This window comes from Anolis sagrei, chromosome 5, assembly GCF_037176765.1.
Source record: "Anolis sagrei isolate rAnoSag1 chromosome 5, rAnoSag1.mat, whole genome shotgun sequence".
NCBI lineage: Eukaryota > Metazoa > Chordata > Lepidosauria > Squamata > Dactyloidae > Anolis > Anolis sagrei.
This window is the reverse complement of record NC_090025.1, coordinates 102,328,567-102,347,203: the sequence shown is the minus strand read 5'-3', so window position 1 is coordinate 102,347,203 and position 18,637 is coordinate 102,328,567. Positions and strand designations below refer to the sequence as shown.

Below are 18,637 nucleotides of genomic sequence, written 5' to 3'. Positions count from 1 at the left end.
CCTGCTCTCTGATTTCCATCTAGTCATGGTTGGGATCCTTAGAAATTAACCGTGAATGTGACTGATCCACCTATAAAGTTTGTCTCCATAGTTTGGTGAAGATCCATCAAGGAACAGTAATATTAAGGTGTATCTTCTCCGCCATTCAGACAGGAGTGGAACAGCAACACTAACTTACCAGAGTTGTGACATTGGAGTTGCATCTCAGTAGCTTGTAGCACCCCAGAAGCTGAGTACTATACTGTTGGCATGGAAGAGCTGTTCCCAAGCCTGGGGATGGATACTGGTGGCTAGATTTTTGGTACAGCCACATCTATCAGAAGTACATGTCCTGAGCAAGCTGATACCCATCAGTTGTGTGGATTTACATAGCTGGTCTTGTAAACACATGCAACATCAGGGCCTGAAGCCTCAATTGTGGCACCAGGCATCAGAATCTGTTGTTTTTGAGGGAGACTGTGATTTCAAGTGCAGTTGGGAGGAATTATTCCTTTCATGAGCATGACATATTTATTACTTTTGTGTAACGATTTTAAAAAACCCAACAGGCAATAGGAAACTGAGGAGGCAAGTGTACTTATTGGATTTGTCTTGGCCTTATCAAGACTAGGTTTAAGGTGTAATCTCCTGTAGCTGCCCTGAGTCAAAAGAAGAGAAATGTAAATTGCTTTTAGTGTATAAAGGACGTCATGCTTCAGAGAAGAGGCAAATTAACAGTGTAGCTTTAACCCTAATTACTAAACGGCTATTACAATAAAAAGAAGACAGCGGAGCTTTGATAGTTTGCATGATGCATTTTGCTCATTTTAGTTAGCTAATAAACATACCAGTCTTTTGTGGATTTAGGAATTTATTCTGTTTTGCTGCATGGCAAACATGCCAACTCATAAATATGTTCTCTAGGATTGTTCTTGAAATTTTAGGTTTAATATATACTGATTATCATTAAAGGCCAGTATAAAAATAAGTTCTTAAGGAGGAAAGATATGTGTATAATGTCCATTATTAAAAACCTGAATCTTATTACTTACAAGGAACCTCACTCCACTCCATAAATGGGAATGTAAGTACAACACTTCTGTCATAGAAACACTAAGGTGCATGCCCCAAAGTATGATCATGGCAAATGTCTCATGGTTCTTCTCCCTGTCCCAACTTACCTGTCCAAATGCATCTCCCCTTATGAACCCTCCAGGACTTTAAGATTGTCTGGAGAGGCCCTGCTCTCGATCCCACCTTCGTCACAAGTTTGTCTGGCGGGGACGAGAGACAGGGCCTTCTCAGTGGTGGCCCCTCGACTATGGAACGCCCTCCCTAGGGATATTAGATCAGCCTCTTCCCTTTTAACATTCCGAAAGAAAGTCAAGACCTGGCTTTTTGAGCAAGCATTTACAGATACATTATAATAGACATAGAGAGAAAAACGGAACGACTGGACGACGCTATTGGATAATGTTTTTACCTAGGAGACAAACTGATATATGTTATTATTGATTGATTTATTGGTTTTATATTTGAATTAACTGTTTTAATTGTATTTTATGTCTGATGCTGACTGTAAACCGCCCTGAGTCGCCTGCAGGCTGAGTGAGGCAGTATATAAATATAGTAAATAAAAAAAATACCTTTTCCTGCACCCTACCTTGCAGTCCTTGTTACATACCAGGTGCTAAATTTTCATTCCTAGTAGCAGTATTTCCTTTTCTAAAACACAAGGTGAGTGTGCACTATGCAGAAATAATGAAGAGACAGTGGCTATCAATCTGACCAAGATGCAATATTTCTTGTTGGAGAACAGCAGATGCCCCACTATTTCCATTCCTCCTGTTGCTACTATTCATGATCCATTTTTCTCATGGGTGAAGAGCTTGACAAGCAAAAGACTTCTGAAGCAACATCTGACATAAGCTTGCCCGGTACTTCTTTAGTAGCTATCGTTCTCAATGAAGATGGTTGAAGGCACATCAACACTGACGAGTTAGGTTGGTGTAGAATTGTATCAACATTGTGATGGCTACATACCACACTAGTGTGAGTGATGATAATGCTGGACAAAACCGCCTTAATGCAGTCTTGCTGTACATTATTAAACATTGGGGGGAAAGCCTGAATCCTTCCTCAGGATTTGGGTTTTCCCTCAACTTAGGGACAGTGAGGACAGGTTGTCTGAGCCTCGGGCGAATGTGGGATGGCAGTCAAGACAACTGCAGCTGATTCCACTTGGAACGGGCTGCAGTGTCTGGACTATCTCTAACCCTGAAGAGAACCTGACTCCTGCTTCAGGAGTCAGATTTCCCCCAGGTTAATACAGATCAACCCTGTGCAGCATGTGGTTAAGTGATCAGTGTAGATGTGTCTCCAGTCAAGGAAACCACAGTTGCAACTACAAGAACTGAGCAGGGCTGCTAACAAGAGAGTGTTTTGAAGGTCTGTCATTCATTGCATCTCCATAAGCTGACTCCAACATGATAACAATGTAACAACAACAGTAGTAGCAGAACTATCAGCATTAGTACTGAGATATTTTTATTGCTATGGATTATGATCAATCAATCTTTATTATGGTAGAAGCAGCAAATAGTAAAACAAGGGAAAAAGGGAATAGTCTTCCAAATCCAGCGGGGAGGAGGGATTAGTCACTGATGGCATGTAAACAAACTTATTGAATTGTACATGTGGTAGCACAGTATTTAACAACCCTAAAAGTAATCGAGGCAGCTTCATCACTGAGGAAAGAAGAAACATAAAAAGGATTGGGGTGACCTGCCAATTTAATTAAAGCAGACTCAATATTTCCCTAATATCACAATTAAAAGAGGTAATAGAGAAAAACTTGGTTCGCCGATTTGTCTTTCCCTGACCTACAAGGGCACATGTGATTAAAGAATGGGATTTTCTATATCCATTGCTGCAGCACAGCTGGAGGTATGTATGAAAATTGAAGTGTGCCTGTATGAAACCCTGTGGTGCTTATGAACTGAGAATACCTAAATATCATTTGCTAGCTTGTGCATACAAAGTGTTTTATTAATTAGCATAACATCAGTAATTTGGCCAAGATTTTGTTAATATTCAACATCTAGGATATGTTGCTTAAGCATCGCTTTGGCTGTCTCAAAATCCAATGGAATAAGATAACTGGAAGGGAGAACATATTGCTGGTGCAACTGGAAGATCTTTAGGATCTATATTGATTTAAAAACATCTTGTAGGATAAATGAGGCTGAATGTACAGGAGAAAATATGCAGGCTACTTTCTATGGATTACTAAAATGGATTTGAATAGTTGTAACAAGATGAAGGGGCAATCCTATTGTGTTGAATAACAACAACAACAACAACAACAACAACAGCACTTTATTTATATTCTGCCCTTCTCACCCCGAAGAGGACTCAGGGTGGAACACAGTACACATACTTGGCAAACATTTAATGCATTTGTGCCACATATTGCAATGCAAATAGTTTGACCTTTCTTCTGCAAGATATCTGGGACACCTGTTAGCAGAAGTAGTATTCTCCCTATATGTGTACAACAGCAAAAACCTACATCCGTGGGGCATATAAGGTACATTGCATCAAGCACCATATTGTCTTCTAACTGCTTATTCTTGGGTACTCCAATGTTTCAGATATCTCATTTTTTCCCCAATTTCATCAAAATGTTTTGTGGAATGTTTGCAGTAGCATGTATTTTATCCATCTCTTGGAATGTTTAGTAATGAATAATACTAGACTTTGCTATTAAGAAAGATAAAGTCTACAAAACAACAACTCTACATCTATTAATTACTAAATGTTCCAAGAGATGGATGAAATGGATCCTACACTAAACTTTCCCAAAGAGGACACTGCTCCAGAATGTCATAAGATGGAGTTCAACTAACTGTATAGTCAAAATTGTTACTGAAACCAGTGTCCAATGTGCAGAACTAGTCCAATCTTTTCAGTTCCTCTACCTGGGAGGGGGGGGGGCAAACTTGTGGCCCTCCAGCTTTTTTGGATTTCAGCTCCCAGAATTCCTGCTCATTGGGCAACTTGGCTGGGATTTCAGGGAGTTGGAGTCTCAAACACCTGGAGGGCAACACATTTGGCAGCTCCTCCTCTGTCTGATGTCCATGAGTGTATGATTATATGTGTGTAGCATCTTAGCATGATAAGGCATATAGGATAGTTGTGTATCTTAATGATTTATTTTATTTGTGAAGTGCTTTTGTCCAACAATGCACAAAGCAGTATATGACTAAAATGTATGTACCCAATTAATCCATAAACCCCTCAAATATATAAATAACCATTTTCAGTTGAAATTATGGCAGTTCAGAACTGAACAGATAGATTCAATTTTTTTGTGTTGCAAAGGTTTTTGGGACGTTTTCAGAAGGAGTGAAAGTGCATCTTTTGATCTTTAATTTTCTGTGGTAAGAGGCAGAAGTAATGAAACCACAAAGGAAGATTACAGCTAAAGGTGAAGCCACTGTAAAATTTAGTGAATGATACTGGCTGATGGCATGATAAAATGTTGCCTGGAATCATTCTTGATCACTTAAGTCAGTACAAAGTTACAAACATCCAATTTACAAATGACTCAGTTAAGAACAGGGATGAGACATCAGGAAGTGAGAGAAATTTATCCCTAGGAAGGGAAATTAACTCCTGTAAGAATTATCATGGGGGAAAAGGTGGCTCAAGCTTTATCACCAATTTTTGTGTTCACAACAAGCCAATTTTTTTCAAAATTCAATTCAGAAGATTTCAGAAGATTTCAGAAGATTTCAGAAGATTTCAGAAGATTTCATAGATAGATAGATAGATAGATAGATAGATAGATGAAATCTTCTGAACCGGGGCACAGATAGTAAAACTAACATTAAAGGAATTTTAACACTTCCCTATACTATTCAAAGCCTATATATATATTCAAAGCCTATATATATATAGGCTATACACACAAACACACACAGTGTTATACTTCAAAATGTATCTGTTCCAACTTACATACAAATTTAGCTGAAGAACAAACCTACAGAACCTAACTTGTCTGTAACTTGGGGACTTCCTGTAAAGGGTTTTCCAGTCCTTCCATGAAGAAACACGGTTAAATTACCTATTTGTTACTATTGAGTTGCCTCCATGTGAAATCTAACCACCAGAAAGGGATAAAGCCCAGAGAAAGAGACAGCTGTTCATTAATAACACACAGCTGTTGATATTTTTTGATAGACAGTCTAGAGGTCCTTTGTCTTTCCATTTAAATACATTAAATATTATAAATTTTGTACTTACCTCTGCCAGCAAGCATGCGTTGCCAGTTCATCAGAAAAATTCTCATTAGTTTTTTTCTTTAAAAGGAAGCTCCAAGATAGCAGAAGTTTTGACCATGTCTAGTCGTAACAGTCAAGATAAAAGGCATGCTGAAATTATCTTGCAGATTTTTTTACAGGCATTTGAAACACCCAGGGCTGATACAGATTATGTAAACAAGGCACCGCTGGTGCCAATTCTAAATTCAGGGGAAATAAGAAAATTACATTTAATCCACTTGCCCTGAATTTGAAAATGAGGGAGGAGAAAAGGGGAAATCTGCTTGGCAAAACCATGTGCCAATCACAGGAACGCAGGAGAAAGCCACACTTATCAAACACTGAATGATGCCCTGCAGGTTTGGTGCCAAAAGAGTGCTAAGACGAGAGATGTATGGGAGGTCCTCCGGATGAGTCAGGGTGGGACTTTGTCGGACAGGGGCAGAGCCAGGCAACTCTCCTGCTGCCTCTGTCCTTGGATTATGCCATATGGAGCAGAGGGAAGCGCAAAGGGAAAGAAAAAAGACAACATGCAACAGGAGAGGGTATGTGCTGCTTTCCAGATGGTTTCAGGTTTTGTTTTTTCTGGGTGCATGTATCAAATCAGGAGGACGAATTAGCAGTAGCTTTTTCCTGCACCGATACATTGCACACTATTCACTATTTGCCAGGATGTTCAAGCAAATGTTATTCGCTTAAGGATTTAAGCAAGCCAGGGTTCTCTTACTTTTCCTATACATTTATTCTGAAGTAGAAAACGGAAAGGTAGAAAAGTTAAATGCTGTCATGGCATGGCACTAAAAATAGAATATTGATGCTCAAGTGCCGTTAGACATGCTTAATATGAATCATGTTAACAGTTTGAAAAATATATCTAAAAACAGAATATTGATACACAAGTGCCGTTAGACATGCTTAATATGAATCATGTTAACAGTTTGAAAAATATATCTAAAAAACAGAATATTGATGCACAGGTGCAGTTAGACATGCTTAATATGAATCATGTTAACAGTTTTTTGAAAACACGTATCTGTTAAGTAAAAAAGATCAATTTATTTTCTTGTTGACCTACACCAAAGTTGTTTTGATAAAAGATTTAAATTTGAAACTTCCTTCAAATCATCATATCCTAGTGAGGGACAGTCAGATTATTTGGCATATTTTGAGGCCACTCTGTTAGAAGGGGAAGCAATCAAGAAGACTAAATGGCTTGATGACAGTTTTGGCACAAATAACAGTATTGTGTTTTGTTAAGAATTGACTGAATGGTTTTGTATTTTATTTAGTTGTTTGCTTGTTGTATTAACGTACGTGAGCATTTGATCAGTATCTGTATATGTCAGTTCCTGAAGGAAAGGCAGTATGAAGCTGTTTGGGGTATTTATTTATTTATTTATTTATTGTGTCAGAAGTGAATTGAGGGTACAGTTGTACTGCATTTAAAAACACAAAGTTTAAAACTTGTCATTATACTAAATGTCCTTTGACCAGTAGCTTGGCCACTTGGAGTGCCTCTGGTGTTGCTATAAGAAGGTCCTCCATTGTGCATGTGGCAAGGTTCAAACTCCATTGTGGTGGGTGGCTATTGGTTTGCTCTTCTCTCCACTCGAATGTCATGGACTCCACTTTGTAGCCCCATTTCTTAAGGTTGGCTCTACATCTCATGGTGCCAGAGTAGTCTGTTCAGTGCCTTCCAAGTGAATTACACTGAACTACCAAGTGTTTCAGATAATATATATATCAAATGCAAACTCAGTAAAATTGTGAGCCATATATGGAACTGTACAGGCATGTAGCTGGGGGGGGGGGGCTTCAGCCCCCCCCCCCCAAATTCTCATGGTGGTTCGTGAAAAGCCCTTACTGGTGCATTATTTAAACTGTTATGTTTATCCATATCAAGATCTGATCACCATACTCAATATATCCCATATGTATGGGGGTATTGGGGTAACGATACAAAAGGTTTTCTAAGGTAGACCCTCTTTCACTCAGACTCACCCCCCCCCCCCCCGAATCAAACTCAGCTCCCCCTGAATCGAAGTCCTGGCTACAGGCCTGGAACTGTAAAGAAGAAAATATAATATTTGTATGTGTGTGAATCATTCGTTTCGATTCCATCTTACAAAATGTATTAAAACAATATAGATTAGAAGCCACCACCAAAGGCCTCTAAGGTTTTCTTAAAGGTGCATGCACAAATTACAACTGCATAGTCACACAGTTGCAAGAAAAAATACTTACCATACATACATTAAGATTTCAGATGTGTACGCACACTTTAGACTAGAAATTTGCAATAATATCTGTTTGAAACACACACCCTTTCCAATTGAGTATATTTTTACACAAATATCTTAAGTGAATCTGGAGGTCAAACATGACAACCTAAGAGGTAGTATAAATTGTTAATTGCTTGTATATCTTGCTGTGAGTGTATCAATTTTTAGCACAATGAGAAACATATACAATAAAATAGAACTAAAAGACATGTGACAGGCTGGACCTGCTCTTGAACTTTTAGATTATTTTATTGCAATAGGGAATTGCAGTTGATTCCATTCCCCTGCCATACATTTGTTTATCTTTTGTTCACTTTTTACTTTTAAATGCATACTAAAATATGTAAGATGTATACCAGAACAGTATAGTCTGAGAAGCAGTTTGAAAATAAATAATATGCAATGATGTATAATTCACCTTCTTGAGCAATTGTAACTATTTTTAAAGCAACGTATTGGTTCATTAAAAATTCCCTATGCAGCAAACTAGTCTAAATAACACAATTCACATTATTAACCTCCTTTGCTGTGGCAACTGAACTCCAATTACCCCTTCAACACTGTCTAAACCTTTCTCTCTTCTTTTCTCGCATCTATTACTTGATACTTCCATTATCTAAATATCTTCTTGTGATTTAATTTCAGAATCCAGGTAACAGGTGACAGACCGGCTGCACATGCTGGTGTTGCAGAGGAATTCCAAGACTTTTTCCTGGGTGCTTGGAGAGCACAACAGAACAAGGGGATATACAATACCTTTTATGATTTTAAATATTGATCAAGGTGAGCAACATCCGTAGTTCATTCCAGGATGTCTTGTGGCAATGGTGGAACTGGTGGGCATCCAATGTATAACCTTTGCAGTAAAATTCAACGTTCAGACTCCCAAGTAGGTAACCTGAATGGGCACAGGAAGTCCACAGCCTTGTTGGACGTACAAACAAAGTTAAGCAATATGCAGTACTCTTCTGTGGCACTGGATCCTGATTTTTTGGTGACAAATGAATCAAAAATGGCATCAAACTCTGAAGAAGACAATTCTCAGGATCCTGCATTTCAGATAAACAATGAATCTATGACAGGAAATGAGATACGCCGGGTCTACGCTGCGAAGTGCTTTTATGGACCATACCTTACCAAAACTAGTATGCAAGGTGATGTATATAACTTTCTGGAACGACCCAGTGGATGGAAATGTTTCATATACCACTTTGCAGTGTAAGTACCTACCTTTTATTGATATGAATAATGTATTAGGCTTGTAAATAAATCAGGAAGTAACTCCACAGAAAATGAACAATTGACCTTAAACTCCAAACTGTTTTCTTTCTATGTGGATCATGTCAAGTTTACCAGAATAAACCTGGAAAGTATTAACCCTCTAATCTATTTGGAAAAGTCTGGTATAGATTTATTTTACCTTTAGATTTCCCTGGAAGATTACTTTTAATTTGATTTCAAGTGCTGTTTTGGTGGCCATTCAGGAACACATCTGCTTAAAATGACTTAGATCTGATGAGAAGTTGTATACATTTTATCTGTAAATGGAACTCTCCATTATGCAATTTTGCCAACCTTAGTATCCTGACAGACACATCCTTTATTAATGACACTAGGATAATACTGACTTATCAAAGGCCCCATCTACACTGCATTTAAAACTACATTATATGGTCAGCGTAGACTTATATAATGCAGAGCATCTTAAACTTTATCCACTCACAATTCCATTTTATCTGAGAAGTTTTGGCATAACTCCTGATAAATAGATATATAAAATAGATATATAAAATTACTGATGATAAATCATAAGTAAATGCTTAATTTTACATAAAATTTATGTAGAGCATTTTCAACATTTTTCATGCCATGCTGAAAAATGTTGCAGCCCCAAGTAGCAGAACATACACTATTGACTTTCCTTCTTTTCTCCTCAGTTGAGACCCCTTCCACACAGCTGAATAAAATCCCACATTTTCTGCTTTGAACTGGAATATATGGCAGTGTGGACTCAGATAACCTAGTTCAAAGCAGATATTGTGGGATTTCCTGCTTTGATATTCTGGGTTGTATGGCTCTGTAGAAGGGCCCTGGGTGGAGGGAGCACAATGGGGTGTTTTGAGGGTCTATGGGCCCTTCCACACAGCCCTATATCCCAGAATATCAAAGCAGAAAATCCCACAATATCTGCTTTGAACTGGGTTATCTGAATCCTCGCTTAGATAATGTGGGATTTTCTGCCTTGATAGTCTGGGATATAGGGCTGTGTGAAGGGCCCTGAATCTCCAGCTTAACAAGTCCCAGGTTGCAGAGTGGACTATGTGCCTAAAATGGACCCATACCCACCTCTCTCTTGTTCCCATCACGGTCTGTTAACATACATGCATGCAGTCCATATCCCCCTCCCCAAGTCCCCAGAGAAATGGTACTAACCCTGCACAAGTTGCAGACAAATTCTTGAATAGCAGGTGTCTGACATTTTTGATTTCAGTTCAGTATGGTTTATAAACACAACATTGTTTTTAGTATCAAATTTGAAGGGAAGCATTTCTGAAACTGAAAAGATAGCCATGAAGTAAAACAGGCATTTTCAAGGCTGATTTTTCTTTTTGATGAAGTACAGCTGAAGCATTTGCTGCAAGTTACTAACAAATTTATGTAAATGCTTAATACAGCCACTAGGTGGCAAGCTACACACATTTTTGAGACCCCATTAAAGGAACCCCAAATGGGGTCATGACCTGCAGTTTAAGAAGATTTGTTATAATGCAGTTCAGTGGAGATCAACTGTATTATATGAACCTATACTGACCACATAATGCAGTTTCAAACTGCTTTATATGACAGTGTTGATGGGGCCAAATAGTAGTCTATTTGAAACAATTCCTAGGAGAGAGTGGAACTTATAATCAGTGTAGACTCATATAATGCAATTTAACTGCATTATATGAGTCGACACTGACCAGTTTCAATCTGCATTATATGGCAGTGTAGACAGGGCCTCCGAAACCTCTTCATAGATGCTGAGTAATCTTACAATTGAACCCAAACACTTATATGGAAATTGTGTACAGTTTATTTACATATGATTGCATCTTGTTTTTTCAAAAGCTTCTTTCTATATAAAATGGCAAAAGATCTGTTTTTAAATTTAAATAATCTAATGGTAGTAAATCTTCTTTAAAACAATTAAGTGGATGCAGTCAATTTTACTTACAGGGGGAAGTCAGCCATATAATGTGTTGAAGATTTGAGGTAATAATCCTCCACCATACTATTTATTTACCATTCTTTTAATATATTCTAAGATCACTTTTAAGAGTACAGTCTTCTTAATGCATCTCATATAGTAAAAACAGTAGCAACAATATAGCAACAGAAATAACAATCCAAAAATCCATAAATAACATTTTTTGTTGTCGTATCAACCAACATCCAAATGCCAAGCTGAAATAGTTGTGGTTAAGATTCAGCAGAATATCAGCAAAGAAAATAGCTCTTCAGAGTTTTCTTAAAGGTCTACAGAAAAGAAAGGTGGTTGGCAATGCATTTTGGAGACATGGGATATTACTATGTTTTCTCTGTCATATATGACAACGTGATAGCAGAAAAATCAGAAGGGCCTTGAGGTGTGCTCATATCGCTGGGTTGGTGTAGGTTTTTTCGGGCTATATGGCCATGTTCTAGAGGCATTCTCTCCTTACGTTTTGCCTGCATCTATGACAAGCATCCTCAGAGGTAGTGAGGTCTGTTGGAACTAGGAAAATGGGTTTATATATCTGTGGAATGACCAGGGTGAGACAAAGGACTCTTGTCTGCTAGAGCTAGGTGTGAATGTTTCAACTGACCACCTTGATATTGCAATTTACTTTTTTTTCTCAACACAGGTAACTTACTTATTTACTTTTGCACACATTTCCCTTAGTCCAGTGTTTCTCAACCTGGGGATCGGGACCCCTGGGGGGGGGTCGTGAGGGGGTTTCAAAAGGGTCACCAAAGGCCATCAGAAAACACAAGCATCCTCAGAGGTAGTGAGGTCTGTTGGAACTAGGAAAATGGGTTTATATATCTGTGGAATGACCAGGGTGAGACAAAGAACTCTTGTCTGTTTGAGCTAGGTGTGGATGTTTTAACTGACCACCTTGATTAGCAGTTGATGGCCTGGCAGTGCCTGGGGCAATCTTTTGTTGAGAGGTGATTAGATGTGCCTGATTGTTTCCTCTCTGTTGTTTTGCTATTGTAATTTTAGAGTTTTTTAATACTGGTAGCCAGATTTTTTCATTTTCATGGTTTCCTCCTTTCTGTTGAAATTGTCCACATGCTTGTGGATTTCAGTGGCTTCTCTGTGTAGACTGACATGGTGGTTGTGAGAGTGGTCCAGCATTTCCGTGTTCTCAAATAATATGCTGTGTCCAGGTTGCTTCATCAGGTGCTCTGCTATGGCTGACTTCTCTGGTTGAAGTAGTCTGCAGTGCCTGTCATGTTCCTTGATTCATGTTTGGGCGATGCTGCGTGTGGTGGTCCCTATGTAGACTTGTCCACAGCTGCATGGTATACGGTAGACTCCTGCAGAAGTGAGAGGATCCCTCACGTAGTATTTGTCGGATTTTCTTGGTGGGTTTGTAGATAGTTTGTATGTTGTGTTTCCTCATCAGCTTCCCTATGCGGTCAGTGGTTCCCTTGATGTATGGCAAGAACACGTTTCCTCTGGGTGGATCTTTGTCTTTACTCTCATGCAGGCCTGTAGCCAGGATTTTGTTTCGGGGGGAGCTGAGTTTGATGGGGGGGGGGGGCTGAGTCTGAGTGAAAGAGGGTCTACCCTAGCAAACGTTTTGTATCATTACCCCAATACCCCCATGCATATGGGATATATGGAGCATGGTGATCAGATCATGATATGAATAAACATAACCGTTTAAATAATGTACCAGTAAGGCCTTCTCATGGACCACCATGAGAATTTCAAGGGGGGGGGGGTGTAGCCCCTCAAGCCCCAGCCCCCCCCCCCCCCCGGCTACATGCCTGCTCTCATGGCTTGTTCTTGATCACCTCTCAACAAAAGATTGCCCCAAGCACTGCCAGGCCATCAAATGCTAATCAAGGTGGTCAGTTGAAACATTCACACCTACCTCCAACAGACAAGAGTTCTTTTTCCCACCCTGGTCATTCCACAGATATATAAACCCATTTTCCTAGTACCAACAGACATCACTACCTCTGAAGATGCTTGCCATAGATGCAGGCGAAACATCAGGAGAGAATGCCTCTAGAACATGGCCCTATAGCCCGGAAAAAAACCTACAACAACCCAGTGATTCCGGCCATGAAAGCCTTCGGCAATATATTGTGCTCATATCATTTGAAACTTTAAGGAATGTCCAATCTTGCAGGACTAAAACCCCTATCATTCCTGACTCTGGGAGTGCATTTACACTGTAGCATTAATGCAAATTCACGCCACTTTAATTGGCATGGCTCTGCTATAGAATCGTGGGAGTTGTAGTTTTATAAGACCTTTCAATTTTTTCTGCCAAAGACTGGTGGCGCCGCATTAAACTACAAATCCCAAGACTGCATAGCATTGAGCCATGGCAGTTAAAGTGGTGTCACACTGCATTAAATTTACAGTGTAGATACACCCTTGGTCATGTTAATTATGCTAATAGGGCACAGATTCTCCTGCTGGGGAACTAATCAGAAACATACTGGTGAACAAAATACCTGTAGCAGTGTCATGTTACATGCTCCTATCCCCTCTCCTCTGTACTCTTCAATGGCCATCTATTTTGTGCCATGCACATTGTGGTAGTCCAGCATGGATATCATCAGAACTGGGTAATAACTAAGGCAAGATTAGAGCTTCCTAAATGTGGTCACAGCTGGCATACTAGCTCAAACTAAGAGGGGAAAGGACTAATTGACCTCTCAAGAAGGGCATTCCAGATTTTGCGATAACGTTTAATGATAAATAATTAGGAGTTCGGTTTGGTTTAGTTTAACAGATGTCTATATTGTGCCTTTGCAAGAGAATGTGGTGAGATTAAGTTCAGATTATTGCTCTTGGATACTTGTGACAGAAATAAGACCTGGATGTGTTAGTGTGGCTTCTAATACTAATTATCTAGGATTTGGGTTGTACACTGCTTGGTTTAAAATTCATTCTGCATGTAATTATTGCGAGGAAGGGTTGTGTGTGGTCTGAGAAACAAAATGGTGAAGTTATGGAACACAAATGCAGAAAAGCTTGCTACAAATAAACTTTTCCTTCACAAGGCAGTCAGAAATTGCTGAAAATTTCTCCTTTCTCTCAAGGTTAAATATTGGAGTCAGAGTAGGAATTGTGCATGCTGGGTTGGAAGAGTATGTTTTGATTTACAATTGACAGGAAAGTCTGCTCAGCTACCTTTGTCAAAATTTTGTCACGTTTCTCATCTTCGATCATGATTTGATAATTAGATGAGAGGAAAATGTAGTGAGAAAGACACTAATATTGTCAGTGATGCCACTAGGGCTGGTGTCACTCAGTTCTGTAATTCATAGTGTTATCCCATGGACCTTCTTTCATAGCAGAACATAACACAATATTGAAGCTAAAGTACAGGCTGAATATCTCTTACCCAAAATGCCCTAAGATGAGAAGTGCTCCATATTTTTGGATTTTGGAATACTTGTACGGCCAGTTCCCAAGTAATGAACAAGATAGTTTCTGTGGGTTTGTTTTCAAGTTGAGTTTGTATGTAAGTTGGAAGAGGTACATTTTAAAGTGTAACACACTCTCTCTCTCTCTCTCTCTCTCTCTATATATATAAGATAGGTTCTGTGGGTTTCTTTCATGTTGAATTTGTATGTAAGTTGGAAGAGGTACATTTTAAAGTGTAATTCCATATACATATACATATACATATACATATACATATACATATATATATATATATATATACATACTAGCTGTCCCCTGCCACATGTTGCTGTGGCCCACTCTGTATATATGTGTGTTTGTGTATATATATGTGGTTTTGTGCATGCGTTGTAATGTAATTTTTGTTTTTTATTTAATTTTAAAGTATTTTCTGCTGTGTTTTTCAGTGTTTTTATGAGTGATGGTCACAAGTTGGCCTGACAGGTGTATTGTGTCCAAATTTGGTGTCAATTTGTCCAGCGGTTTTTGAGTTATGTTAGTCCCACAAACAAACATTACATTATTATTTATATAGATATATATATATATATACACACATAAATATACACACACACATATATACACACACAAACATACACGCACAATGTCTTTTAGTTTTGGAAAGCATAGGGAAGGGTTAACAACCCTGTGGGTGTTTGTTTTGCAGTCTGTGCCCCTATTAAGAAGACTTCATCTCACTTTTGATCTCATTAAACAGGGGGAACACACTTTCACTTTGTCTTGGGGACAGAACCCCGTGCCGAACATCACACAATGTCATGTGACTTCCAGCAGAGCGCCCACTCCCAACTAGGGTGGGAGTGTCCCATGTTGTGCTGGCTCCAATGGAGCCAATACGGGGCCTTGCTGGGAGGGCAACTCTTTTCCCATTATTTATTTATTTATTTATCGTGTCATCCGCAACCAGAACATTGTATTACATTTCTAACAGAACAAAACAAACAAACAGATAAAAAAAACCCACAGATTTTGCAAACTTGGTGGCTGATTAAATGTCCTTTGACCAGTATCTGGCCACTTGGAGTGCCTCTGGTGTTGCCGCAAGAAGGTCCTCCATCATGCATGTGGCAGGGCTCAGGTTGCATTGCAGCAGGTGGTCAGTGGTTTGCTCTTCTCCACACTCGCATGTCGTGGATTCAACTTTGTGGCCCCATTTCTTAAGATTGGCTATGCATCTCGTAGTGCCAGAGCGCAGTCTGTTCAGCGCCTTCCAAGTCGCCCAGTCTTCTGTGTGCCCAGTGGGGAGTCTCTCATCTGGTATCACCCACGGATTGAGGTGCTGGGTTTGAGCCTGCCACTTTTGAACTCTCGCTTGCTGAGGTGTTCCAGCGAGTGTATCTGTAGATCTAAGAAAACTATTTCTTGATTTGAGTCGTTGACGTGCTGGCTGATACCCAAACAAGGGATGAGCTGGAGATGTCTCTGCCTTGGTCCTTTCACTATTGGCTGCAACTTCCCGGCGGATGTCAGGTGGTGCAATACTTTTCCCATCAGAAGGGGAAAGCGTTGCCAAGAGGGAGCTGCGCACAGGGCAACAGATTTCCTACCTGCCCCTGTGATTATTGGATTATGGAAAAGTTGGCCTGTTGTGGAAACAAAGATTGGTGACAAAGTTTCAGTGGAGACACCCTTTCCCCATGATAACTCTTTCCAGAGTGAATTTACCTTCCAAGGAGTAGATTTCTTTCACTTTCTGTGTTTTCACCGCTGTTTTTTTACTATGTGTCATTTGTAAGTCAGATGTTTGTTACTCAGGGGCTGCCTGCATTTTCATGATGGCATATTGGTGCTAGGAACCAAGTCTAAACATGAAATACATTAATGTCAGGTGAAAAGATTTGATAGTACATGTGTAGGTACATCTTCTCAATAGTAGATTATGCTGTGTTCAGCAAGAATCTTTACATGTATTCATAGTATTTCAGTATTAAATGGGCATTTTTATGCAAGGTTTTCATTTTTCCTTCAGGTTACATTATAGGGAATATGATATATGTGTGAAAGTATACAAAAACTTTAGTAATGTCAACCTGTACTGCAATTGTGACAATGTCATGTGTGTGGCAATTTTTTTAAAATCAGGAAATATCAGACAGTTTTTGACATCTAAGAGTAATCTTTTCAAATTTTTGAGCAGTTGGATAGCTTAGGCCCCATCTGCACTCCCATATAATGCAATGAACTGAATTGTATGAGTTTACACTGCCATATAATCCAGCTCAACGTGGTCAGTCGACATTCTGAAACTGCATTAAATGGCAGTGTACATGGGGCCTTAGTTACATCTTGCTACAATTCTAAAAACCAGATTACATTTTTTAAAAATGGTAAATACTGTCAGAAATAATCAAATTTCATCTCAAACCCGATCAGATAATTTGCTGTCAATTTTCCCCAGTAATATCTGTGAATGACTGAAGTATGGAATTGTATTATCTCCTTTCATATTATGTCCTTTTGAATGTCCCTACCTAAACCTTGTTTCACTTGACAAGTAGCAAAATGAAAGCAGGTCATGACAAACATTGAAAGATTCATATTTTAAATCAAATTTAATGGAAATCTTCTACAGTTCTGTCATCTTAATGGGACTAGGACAATTCCAGACCATTCCTCCACTGCAAAATTTGAAATATTTCTTGGTTTGTACATTCACTTACCAAATAGTAAATTCCACTGGGGCACTCCACAGTACAAAATGAAGTTTACACACAGGAGCAGAATTAATGAATTAATGAAGCATCATATATTTACCAAAATATAAGCGAAGTAGTTCATCAGAAGAATGGGGCTCCATCTATACTGCCATATGATATAGTTTGAAATTGTGTTATATGGCCAGTGTAAACTTATGTAATGCATATAATGCACTGACCATATAATGTAGGCATCCTCAAACTGCGGCCCTCCAGCTGTTTGGCCCTCCAATTCCCAGAAGCCCTAGCCAGATTGTTCAATGGTAAGGAATTTTGGGACTTGGAGGTCTAAACAGCTGCAGTTTTATTTTGCTTGAAATAATAGTTTCAAACTGCATTATATGAGTGGCTGCATCTACACCAGCTGAAATACTCTGCTCTGGAGCTTTTCTGGATGCAACACAAGAATGTCCCAAATCCCTTTTGGAATCCAGACATCATTCCGGGCCAACAATGCATTGGGACCACTTCTGTTGCTGTCTCACCAGCCAAAATCAGCTCCATGGTAGACATTTGTTGACAGCGTAGCTTCTGTTACTCAGCCATGTTGATCACTAGCAAGGCTGCTTCTGCTTGGCAACACTGTGCAGGTTGTTTTAATGTGTGAACATTGGATCACCCCAAATCCAACCCGATCCAGCTTTCCACCCATCAAAAAAGCTGGACGTTCTGGAATGACTTGCTGTTCTTGTACCAGATTAACATCCAGAAACAGGGCTCATATGTGATGAGTTCTGCTCGCAGAGGATTTGAGGTAAAAAAATGTTATTTGCCCTTAGTGTTACCCTACAAAAGTCAATAAAATCCTTCAGAAGATACCTGAAATATTTATAGTATTATCTGTCAGAGATTGACAATACCCAGCGGAAGGAATGCTAGATCAAGCAGACACTGAGTTGCAAAATAAGGACTCTGCAGGCTTTGAGTTACAAAGGAAACTAAGTTTACTAAGTACATACAACAGACACGTCTTTCTACAGCGAGCTACAATTCAGGAAAAACAACAAAGAACTAGTCAAAACTGAAAGTCTCTTCACATCTGCTTATCTTCTCTTGCTGAGACTGGCAACTCCCTTCTGTTCTCAGCAAGAACAAACCTTATCTTACTTTTTCAAGTTCACTTAATCACAGCCTCAAAGTATAAACATTTCTGCATAGCATTTTCAATTCACATTGGCATCCATCTTGGCAATACATAGAAGCACATTGAAAAACACATACATAACTAAATTAATCCTGACATTATCAAGGAGAACACAACCTCATCAGACAGGGTGAATTTAGTGTCCTAGGACGCTTTCACCCTGTCTAATGGATGGAACCCCATTAGACATCACACAGCGTTGTGTGACTTCTGGTGGAGTCCCCATCAGGATGCTTTCCCCCCAACACAGGAGGCTTCACCCCGGGGGTGGGGGATGGTTTTCCCATGTAATAGAGAAAGCATAGCTGAGAGGGAGCTGCATGCAGGGCAACAGATTCACCCTGCTGCCCTTCTTATTTCTCCCAGATGGCAAGTGAAGCGAGATGCTTCACCTGGCCTTTATGATGAGGCCCATAGGCAGAAAGCTAACCTCTAACATTAAGAATATAATCATTCAGAATATTAATTATTAGGCATGTGCAATAGATGAAAAAAGTTTCGAAACTCATCAC

At 39.3% G+C, this 18,637-nt stretch overlaps 1 protein-coding gene across 3 annotated transcripts in view; it reads left to right on the top strand.

Moving 5' to 3' along the window:
• Window positions 1–5,580: 5,580 nt before the first annotated feature.
• Window positions 5,581–18,637, top strand: part of LOC132776438 (potassium voltage-gated channel subfamily KQT member 1-like) — a 277,235-nt gene continuing 264,178 nt past the window's right edge. The window contains exons 1-2 of one of the 3 annotated variants that reach the window (XR_009631613.2): window positions 5,581–5,848; window positions 8,231–8,803. Coding sequence is in view for 2 of the 3 variants with exons in the window: in XM_060778096.2 (XP_060634079.2) it covers window positions 8,397–8,803 (407 nt within the window). In the remaining variant the exon portion in view is untranslated. The remainder of the gene's footprint in view (window positions 5,849–8,230; window positions 8,804–18,637) is intronic. The other 2 variants (XM_060778096.2, XM_060778095.2) reach the window with 2 other exon arrangements.